Below are 18,798 nucleotides of genomic sequence, written 5' to 3'. Positions count from 1 at the left end.
GGTTCAGGAATAATGTGCTGGGGTGGAATAGGAATGTCTTTGGGCATATTATTAGAAGAAAGAATAAGTTGTTAAAAAGGATGGAGGGCGTTTAGCGTAGGTTGGATGTGAGGTTTGATCACAGTTTGGATGGCCTCCTCAGAACCCTTCAGAAGGAGCTGGAAGCTGTGCTAAGGCAGGAGGAGCTTCTCTGGTTTCAGAAGTCTAGGAAATCCTGGATTAGAGATGGGGATCGTAATACCAGGTACTTCCATCTGTCTACTATGATCAGAAGGCAGAGGAATAGAATTGAGGCCATTAAGGATTCTAATGGTGAGTGGGTGTATGAAGATGAGGTGATTCGGAATTTGGCTCTGGAGTTCTATAAGGATCTGTTCAAAGAGGATCCTGTCCAGCTGAAGAGGGCTCACTCTGTTGCTACCTTTCCTTTAATCAGTGAGGATATCAGTCAGAGTGTCTTTCTTCCTATTTTCCGAAAAGAGATTGACCATGCCATCTTCAGCATTGGGGCGTCTAAAGCTCCAGGAATTGATGGTCTTCCTGCTAGCTTCTACCATAAGAATTGGGGTGTTGTGAAGGAGGGTATCTATGATTTTATCATAGGAGTGTTCAATGGGTCTAAGGATATTGAGCTGGTTAATAGAACCCTCCTGGTTCTTATTCCAAAAATTGATAAGCCTTCTTCCTTTTTCCATATGAGACCCATCAGTCTTTGTAATGTTCTTTATAAGACGGTTACAAAGATTGTGGCTAATAGAATCCGGGGCATTCTTCCGGAGATCATTTGTCAGAATCAGGGTAGTTTTGTACCCGGTAGACAAATGATGGATAATGTGGTGATTGCCCAAGAAATGGTGCACACTATGATGATTAGGAAAGGGAAGAAAGGCATTGTGGCTCTAAAGCTGGATTTGGAGAAGGCCTATGATCGCATCAACTGGAATTTCCTGATGGAGAGTCTGGAGAGAGCTAGGATCCCGGACAGTTGGAGAAAACTTATTAAGGTTTGTATTACTTCTCCTGTGTTTCAGGTTATGGTGAATGAGGATATGTCGGAGGAGTTCTCTCCGGGCCGGGGCATCCGTCAGGGTGATCCTATGAGTCCCTTCCTTTTCGTTATTGCTATGAAGAGGCTTTCCCACCTAATTCAAGATGCACTACACCATAGATGGTCTACTGCAACAGGCAATAAGTGTTGGCAAAAACCATAAAATTATTGGCTTAGACAAAAAGGCAACACTTTTGATCATAAGAAAGTGTTGGGCTTTTGCATGTCGCCATAAATGTCTGTAGCAACACCTTTTCAAATTTGTAGCAACTGTAATAAAAGTGTTACCATTCATGTCTATACCAACAGTTTTCTTACCCTAAGGCAACTACAATGAAAGTGTTGGCATAACTATAGATCTGGTAACACTATTGTTGAAAACATTTGAGCAACACTTTAGTATATTTTTTGCAACACTTTATTTTTCAATACAGTTTTTTCGAAGCAACACATTTTTACACATTTACAACACTTTGTCATTTAACATTTTTAGTCTGTAGTAACTCTTTTCAGTACACATTTGCAACACTTTCGAATTTGACGTTTTTATATTCTAGCAACTGTTTTATATACAATTACAACAATTTTTTTATGTATCACATTATGTTTGTTACAACACATTTAGTAGATACAACACAAAATTTAAAAGCAATTTTTAATTTAAACAATAGCATAAACTGCAAATACTTTACTTTCATATATATGAATAATTAAATTTAACATTATCGTATGATTAAAAAAAACTAAAAAAAGTATGATATTGTCATACAACCATAATATAGATTATCCTAGTTTTTGAATTCATATTCATTGAATCACCAAAAGTTTTTGAACAAACGAACTAGAATAATTAGAACAAATTGTAGAAGTAGCCCCGAAAATAAGGAAGAGCCCCATGAAACTTTTCAGCCTCAAGCTTTCAGTTCTGTCATCAGTGGTGTTCTTTTACATTCTGATGATGGACGACCGCTTTTCTTCCAAGTCTTTAAGATTCCCATCCTCTGATAGCTTCAATGTGGCTTTGGAAATATTTGCTGCAATTGGGGATCCTTTCATAAGGGCCTGAAGACTCAGACTCCTCAGGATGCAATATATAATACTAATAATAAATAAGTCCTCAGTTGTAGTTGAAAGAAAATGACAAAAAGCATAGATGAAAAATAGAAAATACCTTGTTTAGAGGCTCGGGCTTGGGATGAAGCCTTGTATAATGGTTGACAAGTAACAAAATTAAGTGTTCCCTTTGGTTCCTGACATTGTCTCTCTGCAATCACCAAAATTAAAAATTATGAATTACTTTCTGTAGACTATGAAGTAATTCTAAGCTGCAAAGATGTCTTTTGCCTTTTCCTTTATTCATTTTCTTTTAGATTGAAGACATGTCTGGAAGCCAAACATGCCTCGCAGCTAATCAAGAAGGTCTAAATCCCCAGCTTGCTGCCTGTGCCGCTCAAATTCCATAGGCCACTTCAAGCCACGAGTGTTCCATAGTACAGCAATAGCAGCCTTGGCCTGGTACAGAAGAAATGCTTAAACATCATATTAAATGACACAATGTAAAACCTAATACACTGGATTCACACATACAGAAAGAGGGAGATGTCTTATGGCCTTACCTCCTCAAGTTGCATGATGGTCTGTGATGCCCCAACAGAATACAGTGGAAGAATGCTGCATGGTGCATAAATTTCATTCATTTCTTGGACATCTCTAGCTGCAGCTATAATCTGCTCAAAACCAAAATGCAAAAACCATACCCAGAATAAAACTCCAAGATTGAACTGGAAGAAAATAAATAAAACTAACCTTGGGAGCAACTTCTTCAACTTTCTCTGTCTTATTTACAGCATAAAGAACTCATACTGTTTGATAGGCTTTTCCAAGTTGAGTTCTGCGAAGAAATTAGCCAGGACTTAGTCAACAGGAAAAAAACAACTAATAAATAATAATTCAAACACCAACAGATAAGTTCAAAATAATGTGTAAGGAAAATGAAAGCAAGATGTCACCGATGATTCATTTACCTATCTGCCTTGTCTCCCTGGTCAAGTGATCTAACATGTTGTTCATAGTACTGCTGATAAAAGCTCTCAATTTCCCGTGCACCAGTCTTTTTAACCCATGCAGCAAGACTGGATGCATTGTCCTGAATAAGATTTCATGTGAATTTTCCTAATGTTAAAAAGAAAGTGTAAAAACAAGTTGTGGAAAACTGTAATGGTCCTTCTGATTCTCAGTTAGGAGGCCAAATTCGATATGGCTTAGGTAAAAACAGAAGACTCATTTGTACCAGAGAAGGAATGAATTATACACAGTATCGTAACAAGCTAGATGTTGTTATGAAACTAAAAAGGTGATATGTTAATAGTACTTCAATCCCGTTGAAGGAAGAAAAAGGATAAAGAGAATACATTTTTACATTTCAATCCTATATAGAGACAGGCATAAGAATCAAAGCTTCGTACAAAAAAAAAAAAGAAGAGCAGCTAACTAAATGATACATTGTTTGAACCCACTAATTTGATTTATTTTTAACTATTTACATTTTCAAAAGTGCTATAGTTCATAAATATTGGTAGACTGAGTATGTTTCTGAGGGATTGGCAAGGCAGGGCTAAATTTTAAATTTTAGGGATAAAGTACCAAAATAGACCTACTGTTTTTAGGAAAGTATCAATTTAGGCTCCACTTACAGAATAGCACCAATATAGGCTTAACGTTTAAAAAAGGTACCAATTTAGGCATCGATAACGGAACGGGACACGTCATTGATATTACTCTGTTAAGTTCTAATACAGAACTTAACGGAGTAATAGGAATGACGTATCCAATCTGTTATCGATGCCTAAATTGCTACCTTTTTTAAACGTTAAGCTTATATTAGTGCTATTTTGTACGTGGAGCCTAAATTGATACTTCCCAAAAACCAAAGCCTATTTTGTTACCTTATTCTTAAACTTTATACACACGTTTAACATTGTGAACTGCCACAACAAACTTCTCAACAGAATAAATCGTTGTGGATATATTTCAGTAGAATACACTTCTCAACATAATCATTTGTGAGTTATAGAAATATGGGGGGAAATATATAGGATGGGATATGTTCTAATAGAAATCCTTTGCTAATGTATAATCCAATACTGAAAACTAAAAATTTCTATTTTATTATCTCAAAGACAAGTCATCCAAATAAGAGCATGATGTGTGTATCAAAATTTCTACATATGACAGACTATTTTTCAAAATCCTAAGTAAACAAATCATTAAAATTGAACTTCATAGCTCTCCCCTTCTTAGAAAGTTCGTATCACCAAAACAATAACTCTTTCATGATCAAGTTAGCATACTTTCATATTACCTTATAAATAGGAAATGCTGAAATAATATATATATAATGTGAAAAAACATCATATCAGCAAATCCTCCATATATATATAGGAGGGATCAAGTGAGAACCATCGCTGCTACTTGGGGGGGTCAAACACTGGCCTCTTGATTTCCACTCCACAATACTTACCACTGAGCCATTTACTTTCCTTATGTATTTTGCCGCGCGCTAATTAATATATCAATGCCCTTGTAGCTTCTATTGTTTAATATTTGATGCATGCACTTATTAATATTGATTAAATTCGCATAATAATTATTAATAGAAAAAAACAAATGTGCGTAATAATTAATTATTAAAAGAAAAAAACCAAGAAAATGCTCTAATTTCTTATTTATTTAATTCTTCTATATTTTTGTAATTTATGTTTTAAATTGTTAAAGACGATGTTCTAAATATTGTCACATATGTTCTAAACTTTATAATTTGTGTTCTAAAAATTAAGATAATGTCTTAAAAAAATAGTAATTATATGGGCCATTTTTTTGTTCAAAAAAAAAAAACTCACATTCTAAATAACATAACGTATGTTCTAAAAAACATAACATATGTTCTAAAGTTTATAGTTTGTGTTCCAAAAATTAAGTATAATTTTCTAAAAAAAGCAGTAGATATCTGGATCGTTTTTTCACTTGTTCTATAATATAATTTATAACTCATGTTCGAAAAAACATAACACGTGTTCTAAAAAAACATAACGTATGTTTTAAAAAATATGTCGTACGTTCTAACTTCATAGTTCGTGTTTTAAAAGTTAAAATATATGTTATAACGTATGTTTTAAAAAATATATAGTTTGTGTTGTAAAAATTAAGTATAATGTTCTAAAAAATCAGTAGATATCTGGATCGTTTTTTCATTTGTTTTATAATATAATTTATAACTCATGTTCGAAAAAACATAACACATGTTCTAAAAAACATAACGTATGTTCTAAAAAATATGTTGTACGTTCTAAACTTCATAGTTCGTGTTTTAAAAGTTTAAAATATATGTTCTAACGTATGTTTTAAAAAATATATTTTTTTATATAACATAAATTACAAAAATATAAAGGAATTAAATAAATAAGAAATTGGAGCATGTTTTTGGATTTTTTTCTATTAATAATTCATTATTATGAACATTTTCTTTCTATTAATAATTCATTATTATGCAAATTTCTTTTTTTTCTATTAATAATTTATTATTATGCACATTTAATCAATATTAATAAGTGAATGCATCAAATATTAAATAATAGAAGCTAAAAGGGCATTGGTTTATTAAGCAGTGCACAACATAATATACAAGAAAAGCAAATGGCTTAATGGTAACAAGTGTGGAGTGGAAGGGAGGAGGCCAGGGTTTGATCCCCCCAAGCTATATATATATATATATAAGCAATTTCTGAAAAGTGATTGTTTTATACTCAGATGTGTGATCAATAGTGTAATCATTTTGTGGCATCCCAATCCACAATATCACGATAATTAACTAATAAACGAAAGCCATATAAATAATTCAGCACCATCACATGATTATTCTTCAGGAACCGGGGAAGGCATGAAATAATTTAGAAATTTACCCTCTATAGTCTTTGCAGCAAGGATGTCTTGAACTGTCTCACGCCTCTTCCAACGGATCTGATATCCAACCTATGTGCTTTCTCAAACGCATAAAACCGACCTAAATCCCGGGAAAAATAATAATAAATCACTACTTGTTTAATAAATACGTAACAAAATTATCTCTTCTCGAAAAAACAAATATATAAAATGGGAAGGTACGAACAGAGATATGCCACGCAGGGACGCTCATGTTGAATCTCGCTAGCAATGTAGAGAATTGGGGCGATGGACCCTAGAGAAGTAGGGACAACCTCATTATTGAAAACCTCAGTGGACAAGATGGTGGTGGCCGCGACGCTGTGGGATGGCCTCTGCGTCAGCGTATGTTGGCCCGGTTCTAGAGATGACATTACCAATCAATTACTTACTCCGGACTCCGGAGCTAGCACTCTATCTGCGATACTTGCAAGTTCTCTGGATCTAAATCATAGTTATCAAATGTGAAAGGCACAAGCCTAGAGACAATGCATACTAAAGCAATAAAGGATTATGGGTCTTGGGCATAATGAATATAAAAGAACTGAGGCATCTTGGGGCCTAGGCACAATGCACATAATTAAAATTCCTAGGCTAAAGGTGTAAACATGCACTTAATGAAGGAGAGGGGAAAAAAGTCCTAGGCTCAAGGTGTAAACATGCACTTCATTCATTATTTCTATTTAATCCAAATCCTTCCCTGAATTGAAACTGCTCTTGGAATGAAGAAAGCAATTACAGGAGTTTCATATCCTTCATATACATTTCCAAGAAATTTTCTCACATAAATTGCCTAGGAATCTTATATGACAAAAGCTCAGATAAGATTTAAGATCCATAATTCCCATATAATTACAGCAGAACAGAAAACAGTCAACGTTACAATAGATTATCCCTAAAGTTCCTTCATAAACAACATCATTTTAGAATAATAAACCGAAAACTAACCATGAAAACCCGCTAAGGCACCAATTTAATGCTACACAGTTTAATAAACTGAAAACAAATTCAATCTTACACTACAGAATACAGATACAAAATCAAAAACAAGAAATAGAATCAAACAAAGAAAAGCTTACCTTACCTGGGCAAGAAGACGAAGAACTTCATCGTGTTTTCTAGGTTTTCTGGTCATTGATTCTTCCCACAATTCTTCTGGTTTTCTTCGATGAATTTTATAGCGCTTTTTAGGTTTTCTAGAGGCTTCAATTTTTGGTTTTAGGAATTAGGATATTTCTGAATGCACAAATTAATGAAAAACGCTGCAAAATTAGCAAGGCTGTGATTTGCACCTACCTCTGCCTAATGCCGCTTCATTCTGCCTCAGTCCACCTAGCTTCGCCTAGTCGGAAATAAATTGGTTGTTCCGCCTGAGAGAGAGAGAGTGAGTGAGCAGATGTGAGCGTAATCTTTTTAATCGATTAGAGAGTGAGAGAGCAGATACGTTGAGGGAGTAATTACCCAATATAATTCAATTATATCCTTATTTTATTTTATTTTTACTTTTTTGAAATGGAGGGAAATAAAAAATTTACAATTTTATTTTATTTTTACCAACACTTTAAAACTAGTTCTACCAACACTTTAAAAATAGTGTTATAATAAATAGGAGTTAACAAATTTAATATATCTACCCAACACTTTTTCGAAAGTGCTGGAATAGATGAAATTTAATCATATCTCTAGCAACACTTCATAGCAACACATGTATTTTGTGTTATAATAGACCATCTATGGTGTAGTGATGCCATTGATATTGGGAGTTTCCATCCGGTGGCCATCAACAGCTTCTGTCCCCAGGTGACTCACTTATTCTTTGCTGACGATGTCCTTATCTTTCTTAAAGGTAATGAGGAGCAGTTGAGTGTCATTATGGATATTCTGGATTGTTTTTGTTCGGCCTCTGGTCAGAGACTTAATATCCAGAAATCTAGGATGATGTGCTCTAAGAATATGAATCCGAGAATTTGTAAAAGATTAAGTGATTTGTCTGGTATTCCTCTTACTATTTCTCTTGGAAAGTATCTGGGTATTCCCCTCCACAGTGAGAGAGTGTCTAAAGTTTCCTTTAAAGATACTTTGGACAAAGCCAATACGAGGTGTGCCACGTGGAAAGCCAAGACTCTCTCCCTCGCTGGCCGACTGACTTTAATTCAATCTGTGAATTGTGCAGCTCCCAACCACATCATGCAGGCTTGTCAGCTTCCGGATCATGTGCTTAATGATCTTGATAAGATTAACCGGAGGTTCCTGTGGGGGGAAGTTACGGAGGGAAGAAAGATCCATCTGGTGCCTTGGAGTGAGGTTTGTCAGCCCAAAGATTCAGGTGGTTTGGGCATTAGGAGAGCTAAGGATAATAATAAAGTCTTATTAATGAAACTCCTTTGGCGTATGTGGCAATGCCCCTCCTCTCTCTGGGTTCGCCTTCTTTGTGGTAAGTATCGGAAATATAAGATCTTCGGGGGCCCTAAGGAGAGAGTTATCAATTGTTCCTTCCTCTGGAAAGGGCTTAGCGCCGTGTTTGCTGAGTTCTACTCGGGGGTTGGTCTAGAGGTGGGTAATGGTAAGTCCATTAGCTTCTGGTTCGATACCTGGATTGGGGATAAACCTTTAGTGGATGTGTGTACTTCCCCCCCGCCTAGTGATATCCGTAACTGGAGGATTGCCGATGTGGTGGACTCTGAAAGGGACTGAATTTGGCCTAAGTTTGATACTTTCCTTAGCCTTGAGACTCTCCTTAGAATTCGGGGAGTGAAGGTGAGTAATCAAGAGGAAGACATGGATAGGCATTGCTGGGCGCTGACTGACAATAGAGTTTATTCTTGCAAATCTGCCTTTGAAGCTTTTTCCCTCAATAGATCTGATCATCCCTCGGATATTTGGAAGACCATTTGGGCCCTCAAAGTCCCCTACCGTATTAGGAGCTTCCTGTGGCTGGGCGTTAAGGACAGGTTACTTACTAACTCGGATAGGTACAGAAGGCACTTGGCGAACTCTGGAGCTTGCGGTAGATGTAGAGGCCATGTTGAATCTTTGTGCCATGCTCTTAGGGATTGCCCAAAGAGTAAAGAGGTTTGGAAGAAAATTCTCCCACAACACATTTTCTCTTCCTTCATGGCCCATTCAGTGGACGACTGGTTCTCTGTTGGTATTAGTGGAAAGTTACTGTCTTATATGGAGCATGGTGACATTTTCTTTGCCATTATCTGTCACCAAGTTTGGAAATCGAGAAACGAGGAGATTTTTGGTAATAAAGTTGTGCTTATGCCTAACTTAGCTGAGTTTTTCTCGAAGAAACTCTCCTCTATTATTGATAGTTTCAAAGGAGAGTCCCTTGCCAGATCTTCCCAGAGTAGTGATGTCCACCTCGTGAGTTGGAGCAGGCCAAGAGAGGGGGTTGTGAAGCTGAATACTGATGGCTCCTGCCTCAGTAATGGTAAGATTGCTGTCGGAGGTGTTCTTAGAGATGCGGGAGGCGTCTGGCTTTCTGGGTTTACCCAGAATTTGGGGTTGGGTTCTTCATTCTCTGCGAAGCTCTGGGGCATTCTCTCTGGAATCCAGCTTGCTAAAAGGCTGGGTGTTAAGAGGCTTTCTGTGGAGTCCGATAACATGAAGGCCATCAAAATGATTTCGGATAATCATGTCATGGGTCTTCATAGCCGCAACCTTATCAGAGCTATTAAAAGGCTTAGCTCCTCCTTTGAGATCTTAGAGTTCAACCACATTTTTCGAGAGCAGAACCGTGTTGCGGATCACTTGGCGACGGCTGGCCATGAGGGGGTGTTAGGTGTTTCTACCCTTACCGTTCGGATTGGGGTTAGCTTCCCTAGGCTAATCCCTGTGTAGTTGTTTTTGTTCGTTTGTTTTTCCTTTCCTTTTCTACTAAAAAAAAATAATAATAAATTCTAAACCCTACCAATAAATTCTAAATCTCTAATTTATAAATCTAAATTTTTAAAATATTTTAAAAATAATGATTTATTGATTTAAAAAAAAATAATTTATTTAATTTGATATAATTGTAAATTTCCCTTATTTGATTAGGTTGGGGGCTCATCGTTTGACTTGATGGTAGAAACGAAGAAATGAAGGAATGTCCGCTTGAGCCGCCACAAGATAACGTACTCAGATTTAGTAATGGCCAAAATTTATGCTCTTTCGTTATCAATTTCAATCGATTTCAATGTTCGACAGCTCTTTGCAATCAAACGAAATGCAGGATAGTTTTCGACGGAAACGGTTTGATGGAACTAGTAAACAGAAGCATAGTTTTCCAAGGCCAGGTGAGTAGAGATTGATGATTAGTGCTATATATGTTCATTTAACTTTCTGTTGTTTCTTTTGATAGTAGATCGTTGATGATAAATTCAGTTTCTTAATTAACTGAAAAATTAGTCCTATATATGTTCTGATTGTTGAAATTGAAATTATAGATATGAAAGTGATTCTTGTATATGACATAGTTAGTTAGATAATTAGATAGTTGACTACCTATCACCAATAATGGAAAGGTTATCTAATTATCATTGATAGATGGAGAAGTTGTGGGAATTCTTTTTCTGCTCAATTTGTTGAATTCAGCTTAACAATAAATCTTAGATCATAATCTGGAATTTTTTTGAAATACTAGAAATTGCATATTAGAGTTTAATTATTTTTGCTCGTATTAATAATTGTCGTTTGATCACTAGATGTCCAAAAGTTTGGATAATTCTTGTTGTGATCTTCTTCACTATGTCTTTAACATTATTTATTATTTTCATTCTCTGCTTTTTTGTTCTACATTTAGCCACTGGATTGACGTTCTGAGGAAGCTCAATCGTACTCGATGGTGAGTATTAGAAGCCGAAGCTGAAAACCAAAAGTCAAACTTCTAGGTGAAATTTTTAACTTTAACTTTGATTGATTGGTTAACTGTAAGTTAATTGTTAATATGTAATTGGGTTAATTTTGATTTACAGCCATTTTTGCATCAAATGGCAAGACACATTACAGATGAGCATGGTTCTGCTGCCAACAAACTGAAAGACAATTTAAATATTATTTGGCAACAAATGAAGGCAAAATCAAATGATTTTGCATGTTGCTCAGATTTCATAACTCTACTTAGGTACAGATCTAAATTTATACCAAAAGAAGCAAAGTTATGTCTCTTGATTTGTAGCATGTATCCTGATGATTGTAGAATACCAATCGACGAATTGGTAATATACGGGATGGGCATAGAGCTGTTTGAAGATGTGCCTGATATGTTTGCAGCAATCGACGAATTGGTAATATACGGGATTGGTATTTCACCGAGAGATTATAATAGAAAAGTGGCCAGAGTCAATTTCATATAAAGATTGCTATGGACTTTCACTTGTGCTTAAAAAGGTCGATGAGTACCCTGTTAATTTGGAGTGTCCAAAGCTTACTCTGCTACAACTTCAATATAGAGAGGATTCACGAAGCATTCCAATTGATTTCTTTGAAGGAATGAAAAACCTTCGTGTTCTATCATTGGACGTCCCGTCACTACCACAATCTCTTAATGTGCTGAGGAATCTTAGAACATTGCGTCTGAAAGCACCTAAGTTTGGAGATATGTCTTGGATTGGTGGTTTGATAAACTTGGAATTTCTTTCAATTTTTGTCTTAAGTTTAACAGATATTCCTAGGGAGATGGGACAACTAGAGAATCTGAGGTTGCTCGACTTAAGGAAAATGAACATTGCATACATTCCAACGGGTGTATTGTCAAGATTGTTGAAACTAGAAGAGTTGTATTTTCCATTAAGCTTCAGAAGGTGGGGATGCAAACCAAAAAATAATGATGATTATGATGAATGGGAATCAGGGGAAGAGGATAATTCTGATGATGAAGAGAGAGTCAATGCAAGTCTTACTGAGATAGTATCTCTTTCACTAAATGCATTACAAATTACTGTACCAAAAGCTTCAAATTTGCCGAAAAAGTCGACGATATTCAAAAACATTCAAGAGTTTAAAATTCTTGTACCAAACAATGTTAAATATGAACCATTTGGCCAAGGTTCAATAAATCAGTTGCAACTCACAGGTGATGCATGTGATATCAAAGAAAGTGGTATTTGTGATTTGATGAGTCGTACCGAAGACTTGAGTTTGGCAAGAGTGAGAAATTTGAAGAATGTCATCTACCAGCTTGAAGATAATGACTTTTCGCAGTTAAAGAAGATGATTATTTCTGAATGTGATGAACTCGAATATGTAGTTGATACAACAAAAAATCAAATTCTATCAGAAGGTGATTATTTGTTCAGGAAGTTGGAGTGTCTTCATTTATCAATGTTATCTAATTTGAAAGAAATATGTCATGAAAGATGGACAAATTTTCTATGGATGCCGAACTTGAGTCACATAAGCGTAAGGTTCTGTAATAAATTGAAATATGTATTTCCATTATCAATTGTTAGAGGATCGATACTAAAAAGCATAGAGATACTTGATTGTGATGGCATGGAGGGAATTTTCTATGAAGATGAGGACGGCATCCCCCTTTCAAAGTGCTCTATTGAAGAACTAGATTTGCATTCACTTCCACGGCTGATTAGTTTACTGGTGCACAAGGATAATACGATTAATGAGGTTCACGATGACATCAAAGAATCCTTGACAACTAATAAGGTAAAAACACAAGATTTTTCGTGGTCATTACTTTTGTATAGGATTGTTAGCTTTGTCTAAAAAAATAAAATATGAAACATTAACGTTATTTGAATGAGAGTTGTGATTTTCTTATTGATAGGTTGTATCAAGTTATGCAGAGGGATCAATTAGTATATGTGATGGATATTCCAAGCCCTCACCAAGCAGAGCAAAACAACAAAAATGCAATACCCTACAACTTAATTTCCACAAACAGGTATACCCAACAACTTATCTCTTATATTAATTGAAAATCACTTAATGATAAGAGTGTATATAGTCTTTCATTTTGATTTAAAAGGCTATGCAAATGCTATTATATAGTCTCATTGTATATTATTAATTTTCAGTTTATGTTTCTTTTATTTTGAAGGTTTCAGTTGTAGAGAACAAGGATGTAATTGACCATATGAAGATGTACACTGCTTTTCCATCCAACTTTGCAGAAAAATGGTTGCAGAATTTGAAAAGACTCAAAATAGCTTTTTGCGATGCAGTTAAAGTTGTATTTTGGTTTGAAGAAAACTATGGTACTTCTACAGCCTTTAATTCTTTGAAAGAGTTAGAGCTGTATGGGCTGCGAAACTTAGTTCATATATGGTTTCACATTCCACCAAAAATTACCGCCTTTCAGCACTTGCAACTTCTTGTTTTATCAGAATGTCCCAATTCATATATTTTCTCGTCTCGTGTAGCCAAGCTTTTGGTTCAACTACGAAAGATATATATTAGTCGTTGTGAGAAGTTGGAAGAAATTGTTGTCAAAGATGATGATAATGAGGTAAAAGACAAAATTGCATTCCCCCAACTAAAGGTTTTGGATCTTCAACATATACCCCATCTTAAGATTTTCTTCAGTGAGGTTGATGATATTGAGTTGCCTTTGTTGGAATCTTTGAAACTTAATCAATGCAATAAGATGAAATATTTCTCTTATGGATTGTTGAGGGCACCGATGCTAGAGAGAATAGAAATAAATGGAAGCTTATATTCATCAATGGGAGATCTTAATGGAACTATGAGGCGGTAATTAACATTTCTTTTCTTATGCTTTTAATTACATTTATGATATTTGACCATTTGCTTTCTTTTCTAAAGTCATATTAGATATGACTCAAAATAGATGATTTTATTAGTGACATCAGTGTACTTTCCTTTTTCTCTAAGTTTATTACATTCTCATAGCACTTTAAATTTACGATGCATTATTGATTCTTCTGCTAGTTGTGCGAGATGTCATCTTCATTGTTTCTCCTTTGCTGATCTGGAGATTGCTACACAGAATTTTAGAGGAGATAATTTGTTGGGTGATGGAGGTTCTGGTAAAGTCTATAGAGGATGGATAGACAAAAAGACTTTTGCACCCTCCAAAACTGGCAATGGAATGCCAGTTGCCATCAAGATATTGAACTCAGAACGTCAGCAAGAGTGGCTGGTATTGATTCATATTACCAATATATCATAATTTATTACTTCCACTTCTCTTTAGAGGAAAAATAAAATTATTTAAGCATGTCTTATAATTATGTGTCCATTAAATGAGAGGAAAGAAAGAGAAACAAGTGCAATACTTTTAGTTTTGTTCGATTATTTTTCTCAAAATGAGTCCCACTGTGACATTTTGTTTCCTTCATATTGATTGAAATTCTGTATTAGTTGATAATTGATGGAAGTTTTGGAAATTCAGGTGGAGGATTGAAATTCTGATTAGTTGATAAATAAATACTCATTCCGATTGTGATTCCGCCACATTCCGTTTCCGATTCCAAAGTTTAAACCAAACGCCCCCTTAGTGTTTGGATATTCAGGAATTCAATTCAATTGAATTTTTATTTATTTAATTTTCATGTTTGCAAGAAAAAAAATTAAGAGAATTGAATTTTCTCATGTTTAAGAATAGTTTGTGATATTTGAATTGAAACTCATGCTAAAGATAACATGATTTAGTGCGAATTCAATTGAGAAGTAGTTTGTGGAGGACACAATTGATCAATTAGCAATTCAATTCCTTATGTTTAAAATGTTTTCTAAACATAGAAAATGATTTGGTAAATTAATTAAATTGAAATTTAATTATTTTCATGCACGGAATTTGTTCAAAAGAATGGGTTAGATAGAGTTTGATCCAACAAATTGACAATGTACAGGTCCTAAATTTAAGCTATATAATGTCTATGATCTTTCACATTTATGCTAACTATACTCAACTTTTAATTTGATAATGCAGTTGGAGGACATTCTTGAAAGGCTATCGCATCCAAACTTGGTTAAAATTTTAGGACATTGTTGGGAGGATAGAAAATTACTTCTTGTGTATGAATATATGCAGAAGGGAAGCTTGGAAATTCATCTTTTCAGAAGTAAGAATTAATAAGAAAAGAGTGGAAAAAAATTGAGAATCTACAAAGGCTTGGATTTACTTAGTAACTTCAATGGATTGGTTTTATGTTCAGGGAGTCGTGCGATTACACCATTGTCTTGGGATATGCGGATCAAGATAGCCATTGGAGCAGCTCGAGGTCTTGATTTTCTTCATTCTTCAGAATACAATTTTCACAGCTGTCTCAAGCCTTCAGTTATTCTGCTTGATGGTGTAAGTTCTCGTTCTTAAGCCAAAATAAAATAAAATTAATTGGAGAGAAGTTCATAAATCTTACTGTGAATTATAATTTGGTAGCTCTGTTTACCTTTTTTTTTCCTGTTTACAGAATTACAATGCAAAAATATCAGTTTTTGTTGCTCCCAAGTATATGGCAACAGGTAATACTCTTGTTATTTTGTAGTAAATTGCGAACCTTTGAATATGTTTGTCAACAACTTTAGTTTGTGTCGTTTTGTAAGTAAGGTCAAACTATTTCATGGTTCTGAAACTATTTTGACTATAATGTTATCTATTAAGGCATCCTACCTGTGAAATTGAGATCCAAATCAATAAAGAAGCAAAATATATATAGCTTTGGCGTGGTGCTACTGGAATTGATGACAGGATTAAGGGCGTCAGATCCAACACGTCCAGCGGGGCAGCAAAACCTGGTTGATTGGTTGAAGCCAATCCTCTCACAGAACACAAAGTTGAGAAGTATTATGGACGTAAGGATAGAAGGCCAATACTCATTTAAAGCAATGTTACTAGCAGCACAACTTTCCTCGAAATGTTTAGATTCCGATCTCGAAAAACGTCCATCTATGAAAGAAGTTGTAGATGCCCTAGAACAAGTAAAAGCAAATGAGGAAAAGGGAGCTGGACGCTAGTAGGAGAATGAATCTATAAGAAGGTAATTAGTCTATGTTTTATCTAACTTTGCTCAACTTTGCTGTTTTAAACATTGTGGCCACTCAACTTTAAAACCTAATATAAAAGTCACACAATCTTTACCACTCTATTGGGTAAATTAAACTCATGGCACTAAACTTTAATCAATGCCTCAAAACGTAACATAAAAGCCACTCAACTTTTCACTTTCTAATATTATGCCCACTAAACTTCAATCCACTCAACTTTCACTTTCTAAAATTATGCCCACTAAACGTCAATCGATATCTTAAAATTACTGTTGACGATCTCAAAATAAAAGATACCGAGAATTTATGATATTCTAAGCAACTTTAATTCTTCAAAAAATTTATTTTGAGGTCGTTTAGGTATTGTTTGGTTAGAAGAGGTGGATTTTTAGAGAAAGAAAGCTCTAGAAATGGTAATTTTGAAAATTAAAAAATGTGATTTCATGGTAAATGTTGTTCTAAACAACTTTAATTATTGAAGATTTATATTTTGAGGTCGTTAATGGTAGGCGTTAGTTAAAGTTTAATGGCCATCATGTTAGAAAGTGTAGAGTTGAATGTCTTTTATGTCACTTTTTGAAGTTTAGTGGGTGAAAATGAGTAAAGTTCAGGGTGTAATTTACCCTACTCTAATACCTGATAATCCTCAATTGTATAATTAATGGAAATGATATTCTAATAAGCCTGTAATTCTTGAACTTTTTTGGTTTTGAGATTATTTAGCTATTGTTTTGTTAAAGGGAGAGAAAATAGTTGTTTAGAAAGAAATTTTTGAACAATTTTATTTTTTTTTTATCACTTTTTGAAGTTTAGCGGGTGAAAATGAGTAAAGTTCAGGGTGTAATTTACCCTACTCTATTATCTGATAATCCTTAATTGTATAATTAATGGAAACGATATTCTAATCACCTGTAATTCTTGAACTTTTTTGGTTTTGAGGTTATTTAGCTGTTGTTTTGTTAAGGGGAGAGAAAATAGTTTTTTAGAAAGAAATCTCTGAGGTTTTTTTTTTTTTTTGGATAAAACCTCTCAGCAATTTTAATAATCGGGTTCATTGATATTTCTCAATCGTGCAAAAGAGATAAAAATACTACCGCTGCTCAATACTTTAGGGGATCGACTCTGTCAACCTTTCTGGACTATCTTTCAAGTGTACAAAGAAATCCTTTGGTAGTACGGAGTCAACTGCTAGAAAATTCTTCGGTTCATTGATAATCGGGTTCATTGATATTTCTCAATCTTCTGAAACCAATACTTTAAAAAATGTGATTTGGGATTTTAAAAAACGTGGTTCCCTAGTAAATATGGTTTAACTAACTTTAATATTGGATTTTTCCATTTTGAGGTCGTTTACTTTCATAAGTGGTCATAATGTCAATAAAAGTAAAGTTGAGTGACTTTTATGTTAATAAATGCAAAGTTCATTATTGTAATAATGTAAGCATGGTATGGATTTGTTTAGGTAGTATCCTTCTTAATGTATATATATATATATATATATATATATGAATTCTCCTTGATAATATATTCATATAGTTTTTATCTATACGGTATCCTATGTACATAGTTGTTAAAGGCGCGCCTCAGAGCAAAGCTCAAGGTCTTGAGCCTTGAACCTTGAACCTTGAAATTGAGGTGCTTTACAAAAGGCTCTCGCCTTGTGCGCCTCGCTTGCGCCTTGGAGACTGACAGTTTTACTTAAGGTTTTTTTTTACGGTTTTTTATTTTTATAAAAAGTAACTGCTTATTAATTTCAACCACTAATCTAACTTAAATAAGATTAATCTTAATCCTTAATTTAAATAAGAATATGAAGAGTCCAAGTCATAATTAAATATATAATGAATGGAGAAATATTAGGAGAAGAAATCACGCTGAGTATATGTTACGAGAAGTCACGTTAAGTATATGGAGAGGGCGGTATTAATTTGGAGGATGATCTTGATGATGATGATTATTAGTTTTTTTTTTTGTTGTGTATTCTTTTTTGAGTTGAATTGGACATGGTTTGTAATGGTATCAGAGTCTAGTTTGGCTTCATTTTTTGCCCTTGTATTCAGAGTTTATGGGTTTGTATTTTTAGGCTGTTTTCTTCGGCATTACTGTCTGTCTTGTGAGCAGATTGTTTGGACCTAGAGTTCCAAGTCTCAGTTCATCTCATCGAATTGTCGCCATTCCTCTTCCGCTGCCTTTGTCCCTCTATTTCTGACCTGTTTGTCTGGTTAGTTTGCAGGTGAATCTCCTTTTGTGCAATGACGTTGTTGGCAGCCTCTTACGTGTTGTTTCAACTGAGTTTTGCTTGTCCTTTTCAAACGAAGCTTGATGTTCCGCTGTCGTCTCCCTTGTCCGATTTGTTCTTCTAGGTTGTGTCTCCCGGATTATGTTTTATATTTCAAAGTATCATGAGTTTTTTGTTTTGAGTTGAATTGTCTTTAAGACTATGAATTCTATATCAGTAGCAAGCTGAGCATAGGGAGAGTGTAATAATGTAAGCATGGTATGAGTCTTTTAGGTATGGGTCTGTCTGGGTAGTATCATAGTCTTTTAGGTATGGGTCTGTTTGGGTAGTATCATTAATGTGTATATATATATATATATATATATATATATATATATATATATATATATATGTATTCTCCTCAAATGAAATATATTCGTTGTGTTTCCTATGTATTCACATAGTTTGTAACAATTATGTTAGATTTCGAAGTTAATTGACTATAATGTTAATGAGGACAAAATTGAATGACCATGGGTGTAATTTACCGGTGGTAGCTGGGAATTGGTAACATGGATAGCTAAAGACGTGTCTTTAGTTTCAG

General features: G+C 34.6%; 1 protein-coding gene and 1 long non-coding RNA gene across 17 annotated transcripts; one reads left to right on the top strand and one right to left on the bottom strand.

Annotated features, from left to right (window-relative positions):
• Positions 1 to 1,732: 1,732 nt before the first annotated feature.
• Positions 1,733 to 7,459, bottom strand: LOC136208297 (uncharacterized). Of its 16 annotated transcripts, none has more exons than XR_010677059.1 (9): positions 7,322 to 7,459; positions 6,213 to 7,228; positions 6,007 to 6,107; positions 3,073 to 3,194; positions 2,855 to 2,939; positions 2,665 to 2,775; positions 2,393 to 2,560; positions 2,220 to 2,312; positions 1,733 to 2,147 (listed from the first exon to the last, which is right to left on the bottom strand). It is a non-coding gene; the product is annotated as an uncharacterized lncRNA (long non-coding RNA). The 16 variants fall into 16 exon arrangements; XR_010677054.1 differs by having other exon boundaries at positions 1,733 to 2,110; XR_010677062.1 differs by having other exon boundaries at positions 1,733 to 2,082.
• A 3,843-nt stretch (positions 7,460 to 11,302) lies between these two features.
• On the top strand, positions 11,303 to 18,582 carry LOC136209625 (uncharacterized). Its single transcript, XM_066001147.1, has 9 exons — positions 11,303 to 12,673; positions 12,795 to 12,911; positions 13,068 to 13,720; positions 13,919 to 14,129; positions 14,922 to 15,054; positions 15,148 to 15,287; positions 15,403 to 15,454; positions 15,594 to 15,969; positions 18,203 to 18,582. Exons 1-8 carry the CDS (start codon positions 11,504 to 11,506, stop codon positions 15,944 to 15,946), a joined length of 2,829 nt encoding a protein of 942 aa, XP_065857219.1. The 5' UTR covers positions 11,303 to 11,503; the 3' UTR covers positions 15,947 to 15,969; positions 18,203 to 18,582.
• Positions 18,583 to 18,798: the final 216 nt, after the last annotated feature.

Source organism: Euphorbia lathyris, chromosome 10, assembly GCF_963576675.1.
Source record: "Euphorbia lathyris chromosome 10, ddEupLath1.1, whole genome shotgun sequence".
NCBI classification, from domain to species: Eukaryota; Viridiplantae; Streptophyta; class Magnoliopsida; order Malpighiales; family Euphorbiaceae; genus Euphorbia; species Euphorbia lathyris.
The sequence above is the reverse complement of the archived record's forward strand: the minus strand, read 5'-3'. Positions and strand labels throughout refer to the sequence as shown.

Coding starts and splice junctions, on each gene's coding strand:
- LOC136209625 (XM_066001147.1), top strand. CDS start 11,504: ATGAAAAACCTTCGTGTTCTATCATTGGACGTCCCGTCACTACCACAA. Junction 12,674..12,794: donor AATCCTTGACAACTAATAAG/GTAAAAACACAA, acceptor TCTTATTGATAG/GTTGTATCAAGTTATGCAGA. Junction 14,130..14,921: donor AACGTCAGCAAGAGTGGCTG/GTATTGATTCAT, acceptor TTGATAATGCAG/TTGGAGGACATTCTTGAAAG.